The sequence below is a fragment of the Borostomias antarcticus genome, assembly GCF_949987555.1.
Source record: "Borostomias antarcticus genome assembly, chromosome: 1".
In the NCBI taxonomy this organism is placed as follows: Eukaryota; Metazoa; Chordata; class Actinopteri; order Stomiiformes; family Stomiidae; genus Borostomias; species Borostomias antarcticus.
In genome coordinates, this window is record NC_140234.1 from 47,490,809 (window position 1) to 47,510,500 (window position 19,692).

The 19,692-nt window shown below is 43.9% G+C and overlaps 1 protein-coding gene across 1 annotated transcript; it reads left to right on the plus strand.

Moving 5' to 3' along the window:
- The first annotated feature begins 9,231 nt into the window (after positions 1-9,231).
- Positions 9,232-10,734, plus strand: LOC311314454 (small nuclear ribonucleoprotein Sm D2-like). The gene is made up of 3 exons (XM_084444811.1): positions 9,232-9,353; positions 9,684-9,863; positions 10,259-10,734. Coding segments are annotated over exons 1-3 (357 nt in total). The 5' UTR covers positions 9,232-9,351; the 3' UTR covers positions 10,434-10,734.
- The last annotated feature ends 8,958 nt before the right edge of the window (positions 10,735-19,692 follow it).

The following is a 19,692-nucleotide window of genomic DNA, read 5'->3' on the forward strand; positions in this document are numbered from 1 at the left end:
TGAAATAGCAGCCACGAACTCAGCGGGTTATCCGAGATGCGGTAACAGCGGCCAAAGCTCCTGCTGGCGGGGAGTGAAGCTTTTCAACTCGCCTGTCACTGGCTCCCTGGAGGAATTTAGCCTGGCTGCAATAACGTTATTGCGAACGGAATGAATACCATCTACTAGCAAACAAAACATGCTCAGCTATAATTAACCTGTTAAAACTAAGATGCCTGGATGAAAAAATAATTTCTCCAATGGATATATTTGACAAAAACAGGTTAAAGGACAATGCTCGTTTTTGACAACCTGGACCTTATTTACGACATATTATAAGACGTTTGACTCACCGAGATCACTTTGGTGTAGTTCGGAGGCATGTAGAAGAAATTTAAAATCCAGCGCGAGCCAGTATATCCATGTAATGGCGGTGGTCGGGGCACTTAGAATGCAGTTTCTAAAAATCTATTTTCTGCCGCGAAACGGTTGTTTTCATCAATCTGTTTTGATGAATCGCTAGTTGTGCTTACATAGAGCATAGGCCTGTTTTGGTTTTTCACATGCCTCTGTAATATGATCTTTAGAAACGTCTTTAGACACGAAATAGCTTCCTCACTTGCTCCAGCACGCATGCGCACAGCGTGCTGGAGCAACGATTGCGCGCTGTGCTGGAGCAAGTGAGGAAGCTATTTCGTTTCGAAAGACGTTTCTAAAGATCATGGCATGTGAAAACCACAACAGGCTTATGCTCTATGTAAGCACAACTAGCGATTCATCAAGACAGATTGATGAAAACAACCGTTTCGCGGCAGAAAATAGATTTTTAGAAACTGCATTCTAAGTGCCCCGACCACTGCCATTACATGGATATACTGGCTCGCGCTGGATTTTAAATTTCTTCTACATGCCTCCGAACTAAACCAAAGTGATCTCGGTGAGTCAAACGTCTTATAATATGTCGTAAATAAGGTCCAGGTTGTCAAAAACGGGCATTCGGCAACAGGAGCATTCTGTTCCGGCCGCTCCTCTGCTATGGCTACTGTTTCTGGAGCTCTGTAGCCTGGCTTTACTATCGCGAACTTGTGAACAAAATAAATACCACATACGAGCAAATATGACCTGCTCCGCTATAATGAAACTGTTACAACTAAGATGCCTGGATAAAGAAATAATTTTTCGAAACGATATATTTGACAGAATATAACCGGAATATGAACTAACCACAGGTTCGAGGTCTGGGTAACTGAACGCCTTTTCGCCTCAGCGTAACGACGTAACCCACGCATTCCCGTCACCTGACTCAAGTAGCATGCTACATTTTTCTCGCCCGCTATATCATTTTTGTGGAGTAGTAGGTACTATATAGCATGCTACTTCTCGCCTGCTATATAGCAAGTAGCAGGTAGCAGGCATTTCGGACACAGCCAATGATTCCTGTAGCTGTTTAGTTGCTAATGCGAGTGTGAGTTCGCCTCCGTTTATGCCTGAGAAACAGAAGTTGAACCAACAGCATCAAAATAATTACAGGAATCATCGTTGTAATGTTAGCTAACTGCTTTAGCCACCGACAGCTACCATTAATGTTATGGAAGCTGCTGTCGTGAGCTAACTGGCTATCACGGTCTTAATGTGCAACTTTACAGCTTGCTATTAGCAGACAGCACCATAGTTGACAAAACCACACAATAGAATGTCAATCCATCATTAGAATGTCAACAATTTAGAATGTCAAACGATTTAGCATTCAAAACTGATCATGGAAACTGAATAATTTGAAAATAAGGGTCCCATGAGCATTGAACTGCTAGTATTTAGGGGTTGGTCATTTCTCCGCATGAGAACTGTGAAGTTTGGAGTGTGAGCGTGAGAATAGGCTTCAATGCGTGAGACTTGGCAGCCCTGGTGCTCGGTAAATTTACGTGATACTTGGCACGTCTGCTTGCTTGCGTCCAGGAATATCTGACTCAATGACGTTTCACGTAGTGTCCGAAAACCGTTTAATCGTTCCCTATGTAGTTCACTATATGGGGAACACTACATACATAGGGAATAGGGAGTGAGTGAACGATTTCGAAGACAGCTACTGTCTGCCTAACTGCATTCATATTTGGGATGAGTACCGGCAGAGGTACCGAGCAGAGGTTGACAAGGACAGATTTTTTAATTAAGTAATTAGGGCCGACTAAATGGCCAATTAGTGATTGTTTGCTCCAACGGGCATCAAAACTAGTTATCAACATCTTATTTTATCATCATTTTATCCAACCACTGTTGTCTGCAGTACAGGATTCAGATGTACATGATTTTTGATTTCTCAAGTTTCACTCAGCTAACTAGCTCCCAGTATATTAATGTGATGTGAACAGTTCAGATGAGAGTGAGAATCATCTTAAATTTCAATCGCTTACAGCATCAGAACGCTGACACTCATGAATAAATTACATTTTAAAGTGATAATTTAATCTTCATGCATCAAACACTTAAAAAGTGAAATGGCACTGACAGCCCTGGCACAAGCAGTGTAGCTTGGGTGTCAGTGTTGATTTCAGTTGTCAGCGCTCAATCTGCGATGAAAAAAAGACCTCATTACATCATAAAAATCAGCATTACAAACAGCATTGCGCTTGCCGGTAAACTTTGCTCTGCTGACCTTTTGAACGCTGCAGATTTGACCATGAACAACTGATGACTTGGAGGGGTATTAGAGAATACCACATACACTGTAATTTGATTGTTTTAACCTTCACTATAGATTCAACTCTGAGTAATTGCACACTGAAGTGAGGAATGCACAGATCTCTCAAACTTTTGAGTCTTTGTCTTGTTCCTCCCACCCCCACTTTCCTGGCAGAAGCTTGGGTGTCAGTGTTGATTTGTCGTCAGCGCTCAATCTGGTACAAAAAAAGTGAAAAAGGCTTCATTACATGATTATAGAAAGGCCAGCATTTCACTTACCCTCAATTTTATGAGGCATTCAGTTTCTTCATCAGTCCCTTGAAGAAAAGAACAACAATACGTTATTATTAATCACAGTTACTTATCGCATGTCCAGATTACAGCTCAGTTGTAAGGTGTTATTAGCCCGCTTGCTAACCTCTATGCTAAATTACCATGTAGGCTAACAGGCTTGCAGGCCAATCGAGCGGTAGCCAACAACAATAAAGATATGTCCTGAACTAATGTCTGAAGAGATGCAATGCATTTTGTGGCGGTTGAGTACTGTATGTGCAGTTAGTTCACGATGCATACTCTAGCTAATTCTAGCTAATCGAGTCTACACCCGGGAATTTCTCACATACACAAAATTATTTCTCACATACATCAAATCCACATACTCTGCAGTAGGAACACACTACATACTATAGGCTACTCAATTTCACGTCATGATTAGTATGAATAGTATTGTAGCGGCCCGAGTTGGAGATGGGAGACCTGATTGGCGGTGTAGCCTAGCATTAAATTCCCCACATAAATTCCTTTTAGGATTACCACTTTTGAATTCTGAAGTCATTTCCCTACATGCAAGTTAACTTTCACACATGTAATTGGCGTCACCAACAAGCTCCGTGCTCATTTCAAATGAAGCTATCATTTTCATTGCTAGTCAAATCTGAGCTAAACACTCACCATCTATCACTTAGCTACCTAGCTAATTAGCAAAACACCATCCATGGACTTAATTCAGCTTTGTGAGTAATGTAACAAACTGGTCTGGCCAGTTAGCCGCTATTTCTTATGAAAATTATCATAACATAAAAAAGTATAAGAAATGTCAATCTATATTTTTTCAACATACAAAGGTCACCTAACCCATAGTTAGCCCTAGCCTTTCGAGAGAAAAAACATGAATTCTATTGGAAATTGTGCATGCTAATTTAAATAGCCTATAAAATAGAGTGGGGAGGTGATGTCGTCATTTTGTAGACTTTAAATTAGCATTTCCTTCATTTGGGAGTGTATTCCAAAATCCCTATGGGAAAAAATGAATAAGATTAGCTAAAATTCCCAAAATAAAGTCTTAAAGGATAAGTACACTGAATTTCATGTTTAGCCCTATTCCCGGCTTCCCTGGCATGTATCTGACTAGTACAGGTTAAAATATTTCTGTTTTGTGCAGTACAGAGTTCTGTGTCAATAACGTAGGCACGCGCACCCTGGCTCGTTGCTAGCTATGGGCACACTAGAAAAACTCTAAAAAGTATGATATACGTGGATTTCAAGTTCAGGAATTACATGGTTTATGCTTACCAAAGCTTATCCTTTAACAGAGACTTACAGAATAGAGCTTGTTCTTTGTTCTAAAAGTTAAAACATCATTGATCAGAGTTTTGTTGGTCTGAGGAGAACCAGCTCCAACTCAACATCAGCAAGACCAAGGAGCTGGTGGCGGACTTCAGAAGGAACAAAAGGCCTCCAACCCCCATCACCATCCAGGGGCAGGATGTTGAGATGGTGGACTCATACACGTTCCTGGGAGTGCACCTGAACAACTAACTGGACTGGACTGACAACACTGAGGCCCTCTACAGGAAGGGACAGAGCAGACTGTTCTTCCTTAGGAGGCTCAGGTCCTTTGATGTGTGTAGTAGGCTGTTGCGGATGTTCTACCAGTCTGTTGTAGCCAGCACACTGTTCTTTGCTGTCGCCTGTTGTAGAGGTACAAGGGAGTCAAGTAGTCAGGTTCACTATGTAATTTTTGGGGATTTTGGGGGGGATTTGCAAACCTATACTGTACATTTTTGGAAAGGGTTTTAAGGAATCAGAAAATCAATGTTTCCATTTGCCCAGATGTCTATGTGGCAGCCATCTTGGAATTTACAAAAAGCCGTAAAACTTTTTGTAAAAAGGTTTGTAATATCTTGGCTTCTAATTAAGCTGGAACATTGATATTTACTGCTACACCTACATTTTCTGCGTCACGGAATCCAATGGTACCAACAAACTGAGGTAGAACTGACTGAAATGCATTTTAACATCACTTTTTAACAACACTATTCATTGAGGAATTAACAGATAATTTGTCTTACAAGTAAAAAATTTAGCAAGTGTGAACTTTGGATGTTTCTGTAACCATCTTCAGCATAATGTCATGCATTTTTAGACCACATTATGATCATAATTAAGCAACCTTTTTCATTAGACAGTCCATACATCATCATAGCCATCATCATCGCTTTCGCGCATCACAGCTTGGCAATCGTCATTGTTCTGGCATTGGCTGCTGTACTGACACATGTCGGTACAAGCCAAGTCTAGCGTGATATCAGACAGAATTGTCAACGCGTTACACTACACGTTGAGAACTTCAGGCTGACATTGAAACTGATTTCCATGAGGGGAGGGAGATTTGATTTTAATGTCATTGCTAATGCCTAGCCATGACCACCATAGCGAAATGAAACAGTAATTTAATCATAGTAGGCTATTGAATGGGGGGGGGGGTAGACTACTTTGTTACTACAACCAACTACTAGGCTACCAATCGTCCTCCTCTCAAGTAATCTCAGTTCCTAGAAGCTCTCGCTGTGTCACAATGTTGCATTGTCTGAAAGCACAACAGCTTGACAACGGCATTAGTCCTGCCCTTGGTGCTGATTGGCTAATTGTTAGAACCTGCAGCATTATTTTGTCAATTATTTTTTACTTGGAGAATCAGCTGTTTCATAGCAACACCATACCAAGAATCAGTCAACTTTGGATTGGGCAGATTCGAACACCATCGAAATTGAGGGATTGTCTTGATGTTGATACCCTTGGGTGAGTAAGCTGCACATACAAAGGAAGCCAGTGTTGACATCATTCCTTCCATCACTTCTGCACTTCTTCAAAAGCATCCGCAGAGCATTGATAACATCATCTGCTTGGCGAAGCGAATAACCAGCAAGAAGCAGACACACTGCTGATCCACCAGGCTGTGCTGGCATCACAGCAAAACCCACCAGATGCACAGTTGCTGTTCTCGCCAGAAACAGATGTTCTAGTGCTCATCACAGCAAACTATGACCTTTTCGCCAGACACAGACGTTCTAGTGCTAGTCACAGAAATCTATGACTTCTTGGTGAAGAACACATCAATTTCTATGGCCTCTGATGTTGTGCAGATTGAGCAAGCTCTAGGTAAAGCAAGAGCAAAGGCTTTGCCAGCTTTCCATGCATTCACTGGGGCCTGACAACACAGGGAGGTTCTCCCATATAGGCAAGGCAACCTGGCTGCAGGTCTACCTCAAAGCAGATGAAGATGTTATCAATGCAGATGCTTTTGGATGAAGCAGAAGTGACGAAAGGAAAGCTGTCAACACTGGCTTCCTTTGTATGTGCAGCTTACAGAGCCAAGGGTATCAACACCGGGACAATCCCTCAACTGCAATGGCATCTCTTCTACAAACATATGGCAGAATGTGTAAAGCTCCCTCCAACATTTGGAGCTCTGAAGTAGCACATCTTGAGAGTCCAAACAGATGTCCAAACAAGGGTATGGGCACAGGCAGCCATTGCTCTGCAGGATCTGCAGCTGGATCCCGTGCAAGACGGGTACTTCATAACAATACGATATTACAAAACGTACGTTTTACGGTGGCCGTTTTGTACATTCCAAGATAGCCTCCACATAGACATCTGGGCAAATGGAAACATTGTTTTTCTGATTCCTTATACAATACCCTTTCCCAAAATGTATAGTTTTGTAAATCCCCCCAAAATTCCAACAAAAGTTAAAATCAAAACATAACTAGAAATGGTGCTCAGAGAGCACAGATCTCCACCCCTGAATGCATTTCATGGCCCTGTGCACGCCAATATTGAATGGGTTCTAAATTGACCCATGCTACACCCCTCCACCGAGTTTCATGAAAAACAATCTGGTAGTTTTTGCGTAATCCTGGCTAAAAAAATGAATGGAGGTGAATGGCCGGCCGTGTTTGGGTGTCACCGTGGACCCGACCCGTGCTTCGAATCTACTCCAAAATTTTAAGGACAGGTTCGGAATTTAGCATTATAATCCATGTTAAAAGGTTATTTACGATGATATACAATGGCCGATATCAAAGTTTCATCAAACGGTGCAGTCTCGAAATATAGCCCATCACCGCTAATGCTAAAACTTTCCGAGTGGGCACTGGTGTCCGTTGATGCTGTGATAAAAAAATGGCCACAAAGTATGCTTCCGATCGGGCTTTATTTATCATTTAGCATAGAAGTTTTTTCACTCGCAGTACATACGTTTGTAAACTTCTGCTTAAATTTTGGGAGGTCTTGACTGAGTTTGGAAGCTAACGTAGAAGAAGAAGAGCCGCTTCCGGGTCACAGGTCTACTCTACACAACAACAATAAGTCGAGAAGCCTAGGATTCTTTGCAGCTAGTATTTCATAGATAGTGTTAGGTAGAAGTGTTTGTTGATCAAAAGAAATATGGGACGCAGATGAATCTAAACATCTCTGGCTTTGTTGTCAATACAAATCAATGGATATAATATGATCAATAAAACACGATCGGAAGCATACTTTGTGGCAATCTTTTTTGCCAGAACATCAACGGACACCAATGACCATTCTGTGACTTTCCTTTATTTGAAAACAAGAGTTTATGGTTTTTTTGAGGGATTTTGTCTATGCACCTATGGATCTATTGAGTTTGTTAGCGGCGATGGGCTATATCTCGAGAGTGCACCGTTTGACAAAACTTTGATATCGGCCGTTGTTTATGATCGTAAATAAACTTATAACATGGCTTTGGCTCTTGGCTCATGTCTCTACGTTGGACCATGCTACACCCTTCCACAGAGTTTCGTAAAAACCAGTCCAGTATTGTTTGCGTTATCTACTAACAAACACACACACAAACACACACTCACGCCACCAAAAACATAACCTCTAGCCCTGCGCAGTCACTGGGGCGGAGGTAATGAACCTGACTAAAGGCTGTCGTGGGCCAACAACTGGACAGCCCGGAGACTGTGGTTGAGGGGAGGATGAGGGACAAGCTTAAGTCCATGCTGGACAACCCCTCTCATCCCCTCCATGACAAGCTATGGCAGATGGGGAGCACCTTTAGCCACAGGCTCATCCCACCTAGATGCAATACTGAGCGGTTCAGGCGCTCCTTTGTGACAGCGGCCATCAGACTCTACAACAGTAGTACAATGTATGTATGTATGTATGTATGTATGTATGTATGTATGTATGTATGTATGTATGTATGTATGTATGTATGTATGTATGTATGTATGTATGTACGTACCTACGTAAGTATATATGTATCTGTATATGTTTGCGTATTATTATCAATCAATCACTCAATCAAAGCTTTATTTGTATAGCGTATTTCATACCCAGAGGCAACACAATGCGCTTTACAGAGAACAAGGGAGGTGGGCATACGACCCACCTCTACATATTCCTGGGGGAAGCAAAAAAACAGTAATCACCCGGGGGCCAGATAAGTGAGCTGTAAAAATTCTTCCCTGACCCCTCTCAACAAGGCGATCGAGCAAGCTCCCGGAGTATGTTTGTCTACCGGCTAAGGTAGAGAGGCTAAAAAAGCATCATAGGAGAGACATGGCAAATACTGGTGTGTGTTTGCTATGGCCCAGGCCTGTCTATACAGACTGTATGTATGTATGTATGTATGTATGTATGTATGTATGTATGTATGTATGTATGTATGTATGTATGTATGTATGTATGTATCCAATATCTAGGCATAGGCTGTATATAGATTTGTTCCCGCTTCTTCTTGTAGCCTAATTTAATTTGATCTATTATATTATCTATTCATCCATCCATCCATTCCGCTGTACTTTTCCCACTGCTACTGTACCTTTTCCACTGCTTTCTCTGTTCTTTCCTGTAACTTGCTCACCCATCTTTTTCTTTTAAGTTACAATTAGCATGTATTATCATTTTGGCTTGCCATTTGCAACTGATGAAATTATGTATTATTTGCAAATATGTAATTATTGAATTATCCCGTTACTTTAGATCCTGTTAATTTAGAATATACCTATTCTTTCTTTTTCTTTTTTAAATGTTCTTTCTTAAACCTGTAGAAAAAGTTCGATTTTATAATCGGCACTGTTATTTATTTATTTATTGTGTTGTTCTTGTTTTCCTTTTTCTGTATGGTGCTAATAAAAATCAAATCACGGGGACTATTAACGTATATCATATATCTTAACGTATATCTTGTTTTCTTATCTGATTCTGCTTGCCTCAAGCTATAACCCGGAAACAATTTAGGCACTAGCGCCCCGGAAGTAATTATGTAGACTCAAACGCATGAGTGTCGGTGAGACGAACAGCAAGATTGAGATTGGGTTGCTGGTTGAATATTGGATAATTTCTCCCTAACATTTATATTGTGTCTAATCAGATATGTAAGTATATTAAACAATAACATTGCCGTATGTTTGAATTTAGTAAAATTACTTCTAATCATATTATTTAGCTAGCCAGCAAACCATTAGCTAAGTTAGCCAACCATGTTCTTTCTGCTAGTTGCAGCTAATTATTTTGCATTGCATTGATAAAGCTAGTTATACATTAGCTACGACTCCACGAAGGTACTTCATAACAGCCCCTCAACCATGCATCTAGCTAGCTATCTGGCCCAATCTTTTGACCTTGTCAAAGATATCTTTACATTGTCTTTCGTCATGTCTAGCACTTTTGACTGCTGATCAATGAGCATTTTTGTCATATTTCAGGAGTCTGTTGAATAAGCCCAAGTCTGAGATGACTTCTGACGAGCTCCAGAAACGGGAGGAGGAGGAGTTCAACACAGGGCCCCTGTCCGTGCTCACCCAGTCAGTCAAGAACAACACACAGGTTCTCGTCAACTGTCGCAACAACAAGAAGCTACTTGGTCGTGTCAAGGCCTTTGACAGGTATATGATGTTGGTTAAAGTCCCACTGATTTTCACACACCTGAGTGTGTGAAATTTGTTCTCCGCATTTAACCCATCCCCTGGGGGAGCGGTGAGCAGCAGCGGTGCCGCGCTCGGAATCATTTGGTGATCTAACAGTGATGTAACTGTATGGTAATGGTATTGCATCTTAATCATAGGACAAGTCATGCAATGTGTGTAAAATCAAAGTCTTTACAGCAAGCACACATACATTTACAGTATGCACCAATTAGTGTGTGTGTGTGTTTGTGCGTGCGTGCATGCGTACAGTGTGTGTGTGTGTGTTTGTATACGTGTGTATTTTTGCCTCAGTTCTCATCTAAATAGACTTGTTGCTTCTATGAATGACTGCATTTATTTCACCACCAATGCAGGCACTGCAACATGGTCCTGGAGAATGTGAAGGAGATGTGGACGGAAGTTCCCAAGAGTGGCAAGGGCAAGAAGAAGTCTAAGCCAGTGAACAAGGACCGCTACATCTCCAAGATGTTCCTGAGGGGAGATTCCGTCATCGTGGTGCTGAGGAATCCCCTCATTACCGGGAAATAGAAAATAAATTTCCCCATTCTATATGGCACCCGTTTCCAATACCCGTATCTCGGTTTCCAGGGGGGGCGACGGGCATATAATGGACTGAATGGCCAATTACTGATTGTGTTCTCCAACGCGTATCAGAACTAGTAGTGGACAGGATCACGGTGGAGTTTAGGTGTGTGTAGTGTGCCACAAGTTGCAGTGTGAGAAGATAATGACTGCAGACTTCTAATTGCTGACAAATGCTGAAGGCATGTCATTGATGTTTTGTTTAGAGATTGTTTTGTCTTTTTCATTTTAATAATAAAAGTATTGAGCAGAGGAATCGAAAATGATTGCTGTCAAGATTTTTACTTTTCTTGAACTGTTTACCAAGATTCTCTGCTATGAATGCTGACTAAGACTTGTTGACTGCTGCGGATTTGACCATGAACTTACTGATGACTTCAGTATTCGAGATTGCCACACATTCAATTAAGAGTAATTCCATGCTGAAGTAAGGGATGCTCAGATCTCTAAAACTTTTGACTCCGTCTCTCCTCCCAGCTCCTCTCTCCTGGCCTGTTTCCCCTGGCAGAAGCTTGGGTGTCAGTGTGGATTTCAGTCGTCAGCGCTCAATCTGTGACAAACTGCCGTTTAAAGAGGCCCTGCATTATTGATGAGACCAGATGTGCTGACTGTCACTTCACACCCCGTTCTCTCCGTTTCAGTCTGTCCCTCGCCGCCGCTCATCGCCTCCTCGCCCACTTTGTTAATTGAATACCCTCTCTCCACTTAACTTACTAAAACATTTGACACTTCACTTTTTGTACGATCAATGTTGGACTTTTGAGACAGGTTGTGTTCGACTACTGGGCACATAATGTGCAAGAGGACCATGCAGGTCCCTTGAAGTCATCTATCACGTACATTGGCAAATTGTGCATGGCTGTTTACATTAGATCATAGCTCACATCTTATTCCCTTTGGGGCATTGAATTTCGGCCGGTTTGACGTAATCACACATCTATGATTGGCATCCTCTAACCTGTGTTGTCCCTGAGGATGACATGGTTCTTGCACTTTGTTCCTAATTCTTCTTCCCAAGTAGAGGATATCAGTGTCTATTTGGTCTCCTATCAGCAAATTGATGTGCGATACAATTTCCCAATTCTTACAGTCAGAACCTCAGTTTTAATAATTTTCTGCAATTATGGAGAGAACTGAGGTCTCCAGTGATGATCTAGTTGTCCTCCACTAGCAGGGTGTCTGAGTGCTTTTGATGTGCATCACCTTAACTCCACCTCTGTTCCAGTCACCCACTCATCATCATACTATAAACCCAGTTTGTTCTGTTCGCTCTTTTCCCATGCTCTTCCATGGCCTTCCTTACCACCGAAGCCTGGGGCTTCCCTTCAGGTGTCTGCCTACTCCTGATGTAAAACTTCACAGGCAAATATCCCCTTCATGCCCTTCTTCTGCTCCCTACAAGTTACTTTGCCTGGAGGGTCACAACACCTGTGGTGTCTATTACTATGAGTGTGTGTGGGCGGAGGACACAGGCCTTGATTTATAGTTTTCAGGTGAAGCCTCCTTGGAATATAGAATGGTCTGTGTGAGGAGGAAGACTAGGCCTTCGGGGTGTTGAATCTACATGTTGCAGGAATTGTATAGAGTTTTAATGGTATTTTTGTGCCTGGCACCTACAGTTATTTGGACAGTGACAATTTTCAGCATTTTAGCTCTGCACATCACCACAATGGGTTTGGAATGAAACATTCAATATGTGCTTTTATTTGAGGGCATTAACATCCAAATCAGTTAAATGGTGTAAGAATTACAACAAGTTGTATATGTGGTACCCCCCTTTTTAAGGGACCAAAAATAATTGGACAAACTAACATAATCATAAATCAAATTGTCATTTTGAATATTTGGTTGCAAATCCTTTGCAGTCAATGACAGCCTGAAGTCTGGAACCCATAGACATCACTAGACGCCGGGTTTTGTCCCTGGGGATGTTCTACCAGGCCTCTACTGCAACTGTCTTCAGTTCCTGCTTGTTCTTTAGTTGGTTTCCCTTCAGTTTTGTCTTCAGAAAGGGAAATGCATTCTCAATTGGATTCAGGTCAGGTGATGGACTGGGCCATTGCAGAACATTCTTCTTATTTGCCTTTAAAAACTCCATGGTTGCTTTCGCAATATGCTTTGGGTTATTGTCCATCTGCACTGTGAAGCGCCGTCCAATGAGTTCTGAAGCATTTGGCTGAATATGAGCAGGTCATATTGTCCAAAACACTTCAGAATTCATCCTGATGCTTTTGTCAGCATTTACATAATCAATAAATGCAATTAAATCAGTTCAAAAGGCAGCCATACATGCCCACGCCATAACACTACCACCATCATGCTTCACTGATGAGGTGGTATGCTTTGGATCATGAGCAGTTCCTTCCCTTCTCCATACTCTTCTCTTCCCATTATTCTGGTTCAAGTTCATCTTTGTCTGTCCATAGGATGGTGTTCCAGAACTGTACAGGGTTTTTTAGATGTGTTTTGTCAAACTCTAATCTGGTCTTCCTGTTTTTGAGGCTCACCAATGGTTTACATCTTGTGGTGAACCCTCTGTTTTTACTCTGGTGAAGTCTTCTCTTGATTGTTGACTTTGACACAGATACGCCTACATCCTGGGGAGTGTTCTTGATCTGGCCAACAGTCATGAAGGGGTCTTTCTTCACGAGGGAAATAATTCTTCTGTCATCCACATCAGTTGTTTTCCGTGGTCTTCCGGGTCTTTTGGTGTTGCTAGGCTCACCAGTGTGTTCTTTCTTTTAAAGAATGTACCAAACCGTTGATTTGGCCGCACCTAGTATTTTTGCCTTCTCTCTGATGGGTTTGTTTTGATTTTTCAGCCTTATGATGGCTTGCTTCACTTTCATATTGAGAGTTGACTGTAACAGATTTCAAATGCAAGTACCACACTTGAAATTAACTCTAGACCTTTTATCTGAAAATGAAATAACAAGGGAATAACACACACTTGGCCATGGAACAGCTGAGCAGCCAACTGTCCAATTACTTTTGGTACCTTAAAAGGGGGGGGGGGCACGCATAAAATTGTTTGTAATTCTTACACTGTTCACCTGATATTGGTGTAAATACCTTCAAATTGAAGCTGAAAATGCACTGCACTGCAAATCCATTGTGGTGGTGTACAGAGACAAAATGAAGAAAACTGTCAATGTCCAAATATGTATGGACCTAACTGTACATATCTCAACAATATTCCTACACTTTAGATAAGCTGTTGTCTGTTGGTCATATACAGGATGAGGACTCCAGTAGCCTACATTCATCGCTGAATGGTATAGACCCCACTGTACAGAGCAGCCAGAGGGTGCCATGTCATGTTCTCATGTTTCCTCACTACAAGAGACTTTGAAAACTCAATTTACGCCCAGATTGTGGAGTGAGTGATCCGCAGCAGGAAGGGGATGTTTTATTCAGTAGGCGGGTGGGCAGAAAGCGTGATAAGAGGGGAAGTGTGATTATGATAGCGATCGGCCATGCGTCGATAACCCCCTTCCCCTCGCGGAACGCGACACCATCACCCGACGCGCGCGGCCGACACTCGCCATCGATCGCGCCCCGGTAACCCGAACCGCCGCAGTTTGTTTCCAAGCAGATATGGTCGGGGTGTCAGCGCCGCGAGGCAGGTGGAGAGTGGCAGAAGGTATCAACTCTGTAGAAACACACACACACACACACACACACACATACACGAGGTCACAGAACGCAGTGATTTGTGAATGGCAAAAAATAACAGGCTAACATTAACCATAACCTACAGCCAAAGGAAATGGAGTAGGCTAGGACCTACAAATCTTGTGGTTAGGCTACTGAGCAAAATGTGTATGATTACGTGCCAGATAAAAATTATAATAGTAACTCTATTTGCTTTGGCTGTATGGTTAATGTTAGCTTGTTATTATGTATTTATGTTTTTTCTTGTATGTTGTAATTGTTGTTTTCTATGGACCATGAGTCTGAAATAAAGCCATGCATTAATTCAATAAGAAGAAGAAGAAGAAGAAGAATGATAATAATGATAATAATGATAATAATAAGGTGCGGGGACTAAAAGCATGTTTGACTATGCATCCTTATTTTGCCTTGACGCGCATTGTTCTATCGGAAACCGATTTTATTTTGCCAGGTAGATTTTTAGCATAACGCCAATGGATACACAACAATAACCAGGGTGCAAGTATTTACATTTGCACTGTCATGTCTTTGCACTATCCAGTCCTGTCCTGCACCCTGTCCTATGTCGTCTCCGTCAGCGTATCCCATTACCCTAATCAAATCAATACCTAGTAGGCCTATGTGTAAACCATAAACATGTCGAATTAACTGATCTTGAATCTTGAAGACAGGACAGTGCAAAATATATAGTAGCGCAGGAAGCAAAGGGCAAATACAAAATGATGTGCAATGTGTAGGCCTACATCAGATAAGGGTGCAATTATAGCAATCGGCTTCATCATGGCGACTGTATTTGCTACAGTGGAATGGATTTTCACAAACAATGTGTAGGCTACCATCTCATCGACTCCCGAGAAAATACTGTACTAGAATTACTTTCTTAGTATAACAAGAGCATCGTATGCCATCTACCGGTACTCATTAATATTGCATGTTAATTAGTCACCCAATAGAGGGCGCACTTACACTTTCTAACCACATTTCTAAATGTGCTTGACAGGAACGTTGTACCAAACAGTTGACTAAAGACATCCCAAGGTCCTGAGCTCTCTTTCTTTTCTCCCAGCATTGCAGACCTTAAAAACGAATTAGCTCTAAATATGTCGTTGTTGACTTACATTTTTATTTAAGTAAGATTTAATTATTTATATTAATATCAGACACCCTGCTTGTATCCGTGATCTTGTTCTTTCGGTCATGACCCATCCTTCATGACCATAGGTGAGGGTGGGGATGAAGATAGGCCGGTAGATCGAGAGCTTTGCCTTTTGGCTCAGCTCTCTTTTCGTCACAACAGTGCGGTAAAGCGACTTCAGAACAGCACCAGCTGCTCCGATTCTCTGGCCTAGCTCCCTCTCCATGGTGCCCTCACTCGTGAACAAGACCCCCAGATACTTGAACTCCTTCACTTGGGGTAAGGACTCATTTCCTACTCGGAGCGGACAGGCCACCGGTTTCCTGCTGAGAACCATGGCCTCAGATTTAGAAGTGCTTATTCTCATCCCAGCCGCTTCACACTCAGTTGCGAACCTATCCAGAGAGTGCTGGAGGTCGCAGGCAGCTGATGCCATCAGGACCACATCATCTGCAAAAAGCAGTGACGTGATCCCCAGCTCACCGAACTGCAAACCCACCTCCCCCCGGTTACGCCTCGATATCCTGTCCATGAAAATCACAAACAGGATTGGTGACAAAGCACAGCCCTGGCGGAGGCCAACACCCACCGGAAAGGAAGACGACTTACTGCCGAGGACCCGGACACAGCTCTAGCTCTGGGTGTACAGGGATTGGATGGCCCTAAGTAGGGACCCCCTCACCCCATACTCCCGCATAACCCTCCACAAGACCTCTCGAGGGACCCGGTCGTAAGCCTTCTCCAAGTCCACAAAACACATGTAGACAGGTTGGGCAAACTCCCAAGCCCCCTCCAAGATCCTTGCGAGAGTGAAGAGCTGGTCGGTAGTTCCACGACCAGGACGAAATCCGCATTGTTCCTCTTCGATCTGAGGGTCGACTATCGGCCGGACCCTCCTTTCCAGCACCTTGAAGTAAACTTTCCCGGGGAGGCTGAGTAATGTGATGCCTCTATAATTCGCACACACCCTCTGGTCCCCTTTTTTGAATATTGGGACCACCACCCCAGTCTGCCACTCCTTCGGCACTGACCCAGACTTCCACGCAATGTTACAGAGGCGTGTCAACCAAGACAGCCCCTCTACACCCAGCGCCTTCAGCATTTCTGGACGGATCTCATCAGTCCCTGGGGCTCTGCCACTGTGGAGTTGTTTGACTACCTCAGTGACCTCCTCCAAGGACATTGACGACCCCCCATCATCTTCCGGCTCTGCCTCGATCATAGAGGGTGGATTAGTCGGGTTCAGGAGTTCCTCAAAGTGCTCCTTCCAACGCTCAACAACCTCCTCAGTTGAGGTCAGCAGTGTCCCCTCCTTGCTGTATACAGCTTGGATGGTCCCCCGCTTTCCCTTCCTGAGGTGTCTGATGGTCTTCCAGAAACACTTTGGTGCCGACCGAAAGTCCTTCTCCATGGTTTCTCCGAACTCCTCCCACACCCACTGCTTTGCCTTGGTCACGGCCGAAGCCGCAGCCCTCCGGGCCAGCCGATACCCTGCAACTGCTTCTGGAGTCCCCCGGGCTAACATATCCCGGAAGGCCTCCTTCTTCAGTCGGACAGCTTCCCTGACCACCGCTGTCCACCACAGTGTCCTAGGGTTCCGGCCCCTTGAGATACCTATGGCCCTCAGGCCGCAGCTCCCAGCCGCAGCTTCAGCAATGGAGGCTTTGAACACCGACCACTCATGCTCGATGTCCCCAACCTCCACAGGGATGCCAGAGAGGCTCCGCCGGAGGTGACAATTGAAATCTCTCCGGACAGGCTCTTCCTCCAGACGTTCCCAGTTCACCCTCACTACATGCTTGGGTTTTCCAGATCTGTCCAGAGGTTTCCCCCGCCATCAAAACCAGCTTACCACCAGATGGTGATCAGTGGACAGCCCCTCTCTTTACCCGAGTGTCCAAAACACATGGCCTCAGATCGGCTGATACGATAACAAAATCTATCATCGATCTTCGGCCTAAGGTGTTCTGATGCCAGGTGTACTTGTGGGCATCCTTGCGCCTGTTCGAACATGGTGTTTGTTATGGACAAACTGTGACTAGCACAGAAGTCCAACAACAAAACACCACTCGGGTTCAGATCGTGGTGGCCATGCCTCCCAATCACGCCCCTCCAAGTTTCTCCATCATTGCCCACGTGTGCATTGAAGTCCGCCAATAGGACAGTGGAGTCCCCTGCAGGAGCCCCAAATAGGACTCCACTCAGGGTCTGCAGGAAGGCTGAGTACTCTGAACTGCTGTTCAGTGCATAAGCACAAACCACAGTCAGAGTCCCCCCCCCCCCCCCCCCCCCCCACATTCCTAAGGCACAGGGAGGCGACCCTCTTGTCTACCGGGGTGAACTCCAGCACAGAGGCGCTCAGCTGGGGGCTAGCTAGTATAGCCACGCCTGCCTTACGCCTCATACCATGAGAAACTCCGGAGAAGAACAGGGTCCAAACCCTATCCAGGAGTTTGGTTCCGGTGCCGGTGCTGTGCGTGGAGGTTAGCCCCACCAGGTGTAATTGGTATCGCTCCACCTCCCTCACAAGCTCCGGCTCCTTCCCCCCCAGCGAGGTCACGTTCAGGGTCATGTCCCTAGAGCCAGCCTCTGCCGCTCGGGTCCAGTCCGTCGGTGCCCACTACTTTCACTGCCACCTAGTTGGCAGCGCACCCGACCCCGACAGTTCCTCCCGCGGGTGGTGGATCCACGGGTCGGGGGAGATGGTGTTTCCACATAGCTCTTTCGGGCTGGGCCCAGCCGGGCTCCGTGGTAAGCCTGGCCACCAGGCGCTCGCAGGTGGGCCCTCCGTCTGGGCCTGGCTCCAGACGAGGGCTCCGGGCTTCCTCCGGGCCGGGTCTCTCTTCCTCTTAGGTCTTGGTCCATCGGGGTTTTTACCTGTAACCCCAGGTAGGGGGGCTAGGGGGTACTACCACTTGCCCAAGGTGGACCCCCAGACTAGTGGAGGGAAGGAGACGTCTTACTTCTCCATTCTAGTTCGCACTGGAATTAGCCACTGCCCTCTATTAGTTTATTATTATTTTTATATTATATTTATTAAAACAGCAACAATAATAATAACAATAATTTGTCTATTATTATTATTATTATTGTATTATTATTATTATTGTTGCTGTTTTAACAATATTATTATCTGTATTATTATTATTTTATTTATTATTAATTTATGCCTTAGGTCATCCTTCCTATTTTCCTCAGAAGAGGGGGCCATAAGCCTATAGGTCATCTCATTATGCAATTGTACTTCTGCTTGGCAACCAGCACAGATCTTACTGCACACAGTTCAAGCATTCCAAGTAGACTAGCCCTACACGGAACCCGTCTCTTGTACATAGGCTATGACAAATAAATCCTCATTGAGTCCCCCCCCCTCCCCCCCCCACAAACACACGCACGCGCAATCATTCCGTCTCCGTAGATTGGTAGGTAGGTGAGGGAAATTATGGTGTTACAACAGCAGCCTATACAACAAGCGCAATCAAGACTAAATACACACGTAATAGTACATACAAATGTACAGTAGATAAATATATAAGAATCCAAATATACAAGAGTGTAACACAAATAAACAAGTGTAAACAGAGAGTCTATTGCCTAGCATTGTGTAAACATGCCTAGATTGTGCAAGATTAAGTATCAAAATATCAAGAAGGTAAAGTGTCCTGCCCTCGCCTTCCCCCTCCGCGCTGACTCGGTTACAGCCCAGCCAGATGTACAGCAGCTGGACCTCCGGAAGCGCCTCGCGCTAGAATCCAGCCTGTTGATCAAACATTACTAGACAAGACATCTATAAGGACACACTGTGCATGGGTTGTCAATAGCCTATCTCGTATGTTGAGCGAGATCATCTTGTCTGGCCTGCGTTGTAATAACAATTCATGCTGCAAAACACCAGTCTTGTCATGCATGCACATTGAATTAATCCATTGTTCTGTAGACTGTAAATGCACCTTGGTCATCCTAGCACATCTCTTTTGTTATAGCTCCTCCACTCTCACTGTTCAGCAGTCACTCATTCTACCTCTACCTCAATCACATTACCTCCTGCAGCCCCACAGCGAAACTGTGCCAACTACGGAGAGAGAGAGAGAGATGACGCCAGGCTGTGGAAAAGTGGCACAGAGAAGTGGAACCTAAAATTACAACAGGAGGGGTTCTGGGTGAGCTATTTTCTGAAAACAGCAACACAACACGCACATTTTCATTTTATTTTCATCTGCTGTCGTCCACAAAATTGTAAGATGATAGAGGAAAATCTCAAATAACTATGAGGCTTACATTATTGTGTGTGTGTGTGTGTGTGTGTGTGTGTGTGTGTGTGTGTGTGTGTGTGTGTGTGTGTGTGTGTGTTTGTGTGTGTGTGTGTGTGCGTATGTAGTCCTATGTAAGCTATGG

Coding starts and splice junctions, on each gene's coding strand:
- LOC311314454 (XM_084444811.1), top strand. Junction 9,864..10,258: donor CGTGTCAAGGCCTTTGACAG/GTATATGATGTT, acceptor CCACCAATGCAG/GCACTGCAACATGGTCCTGG.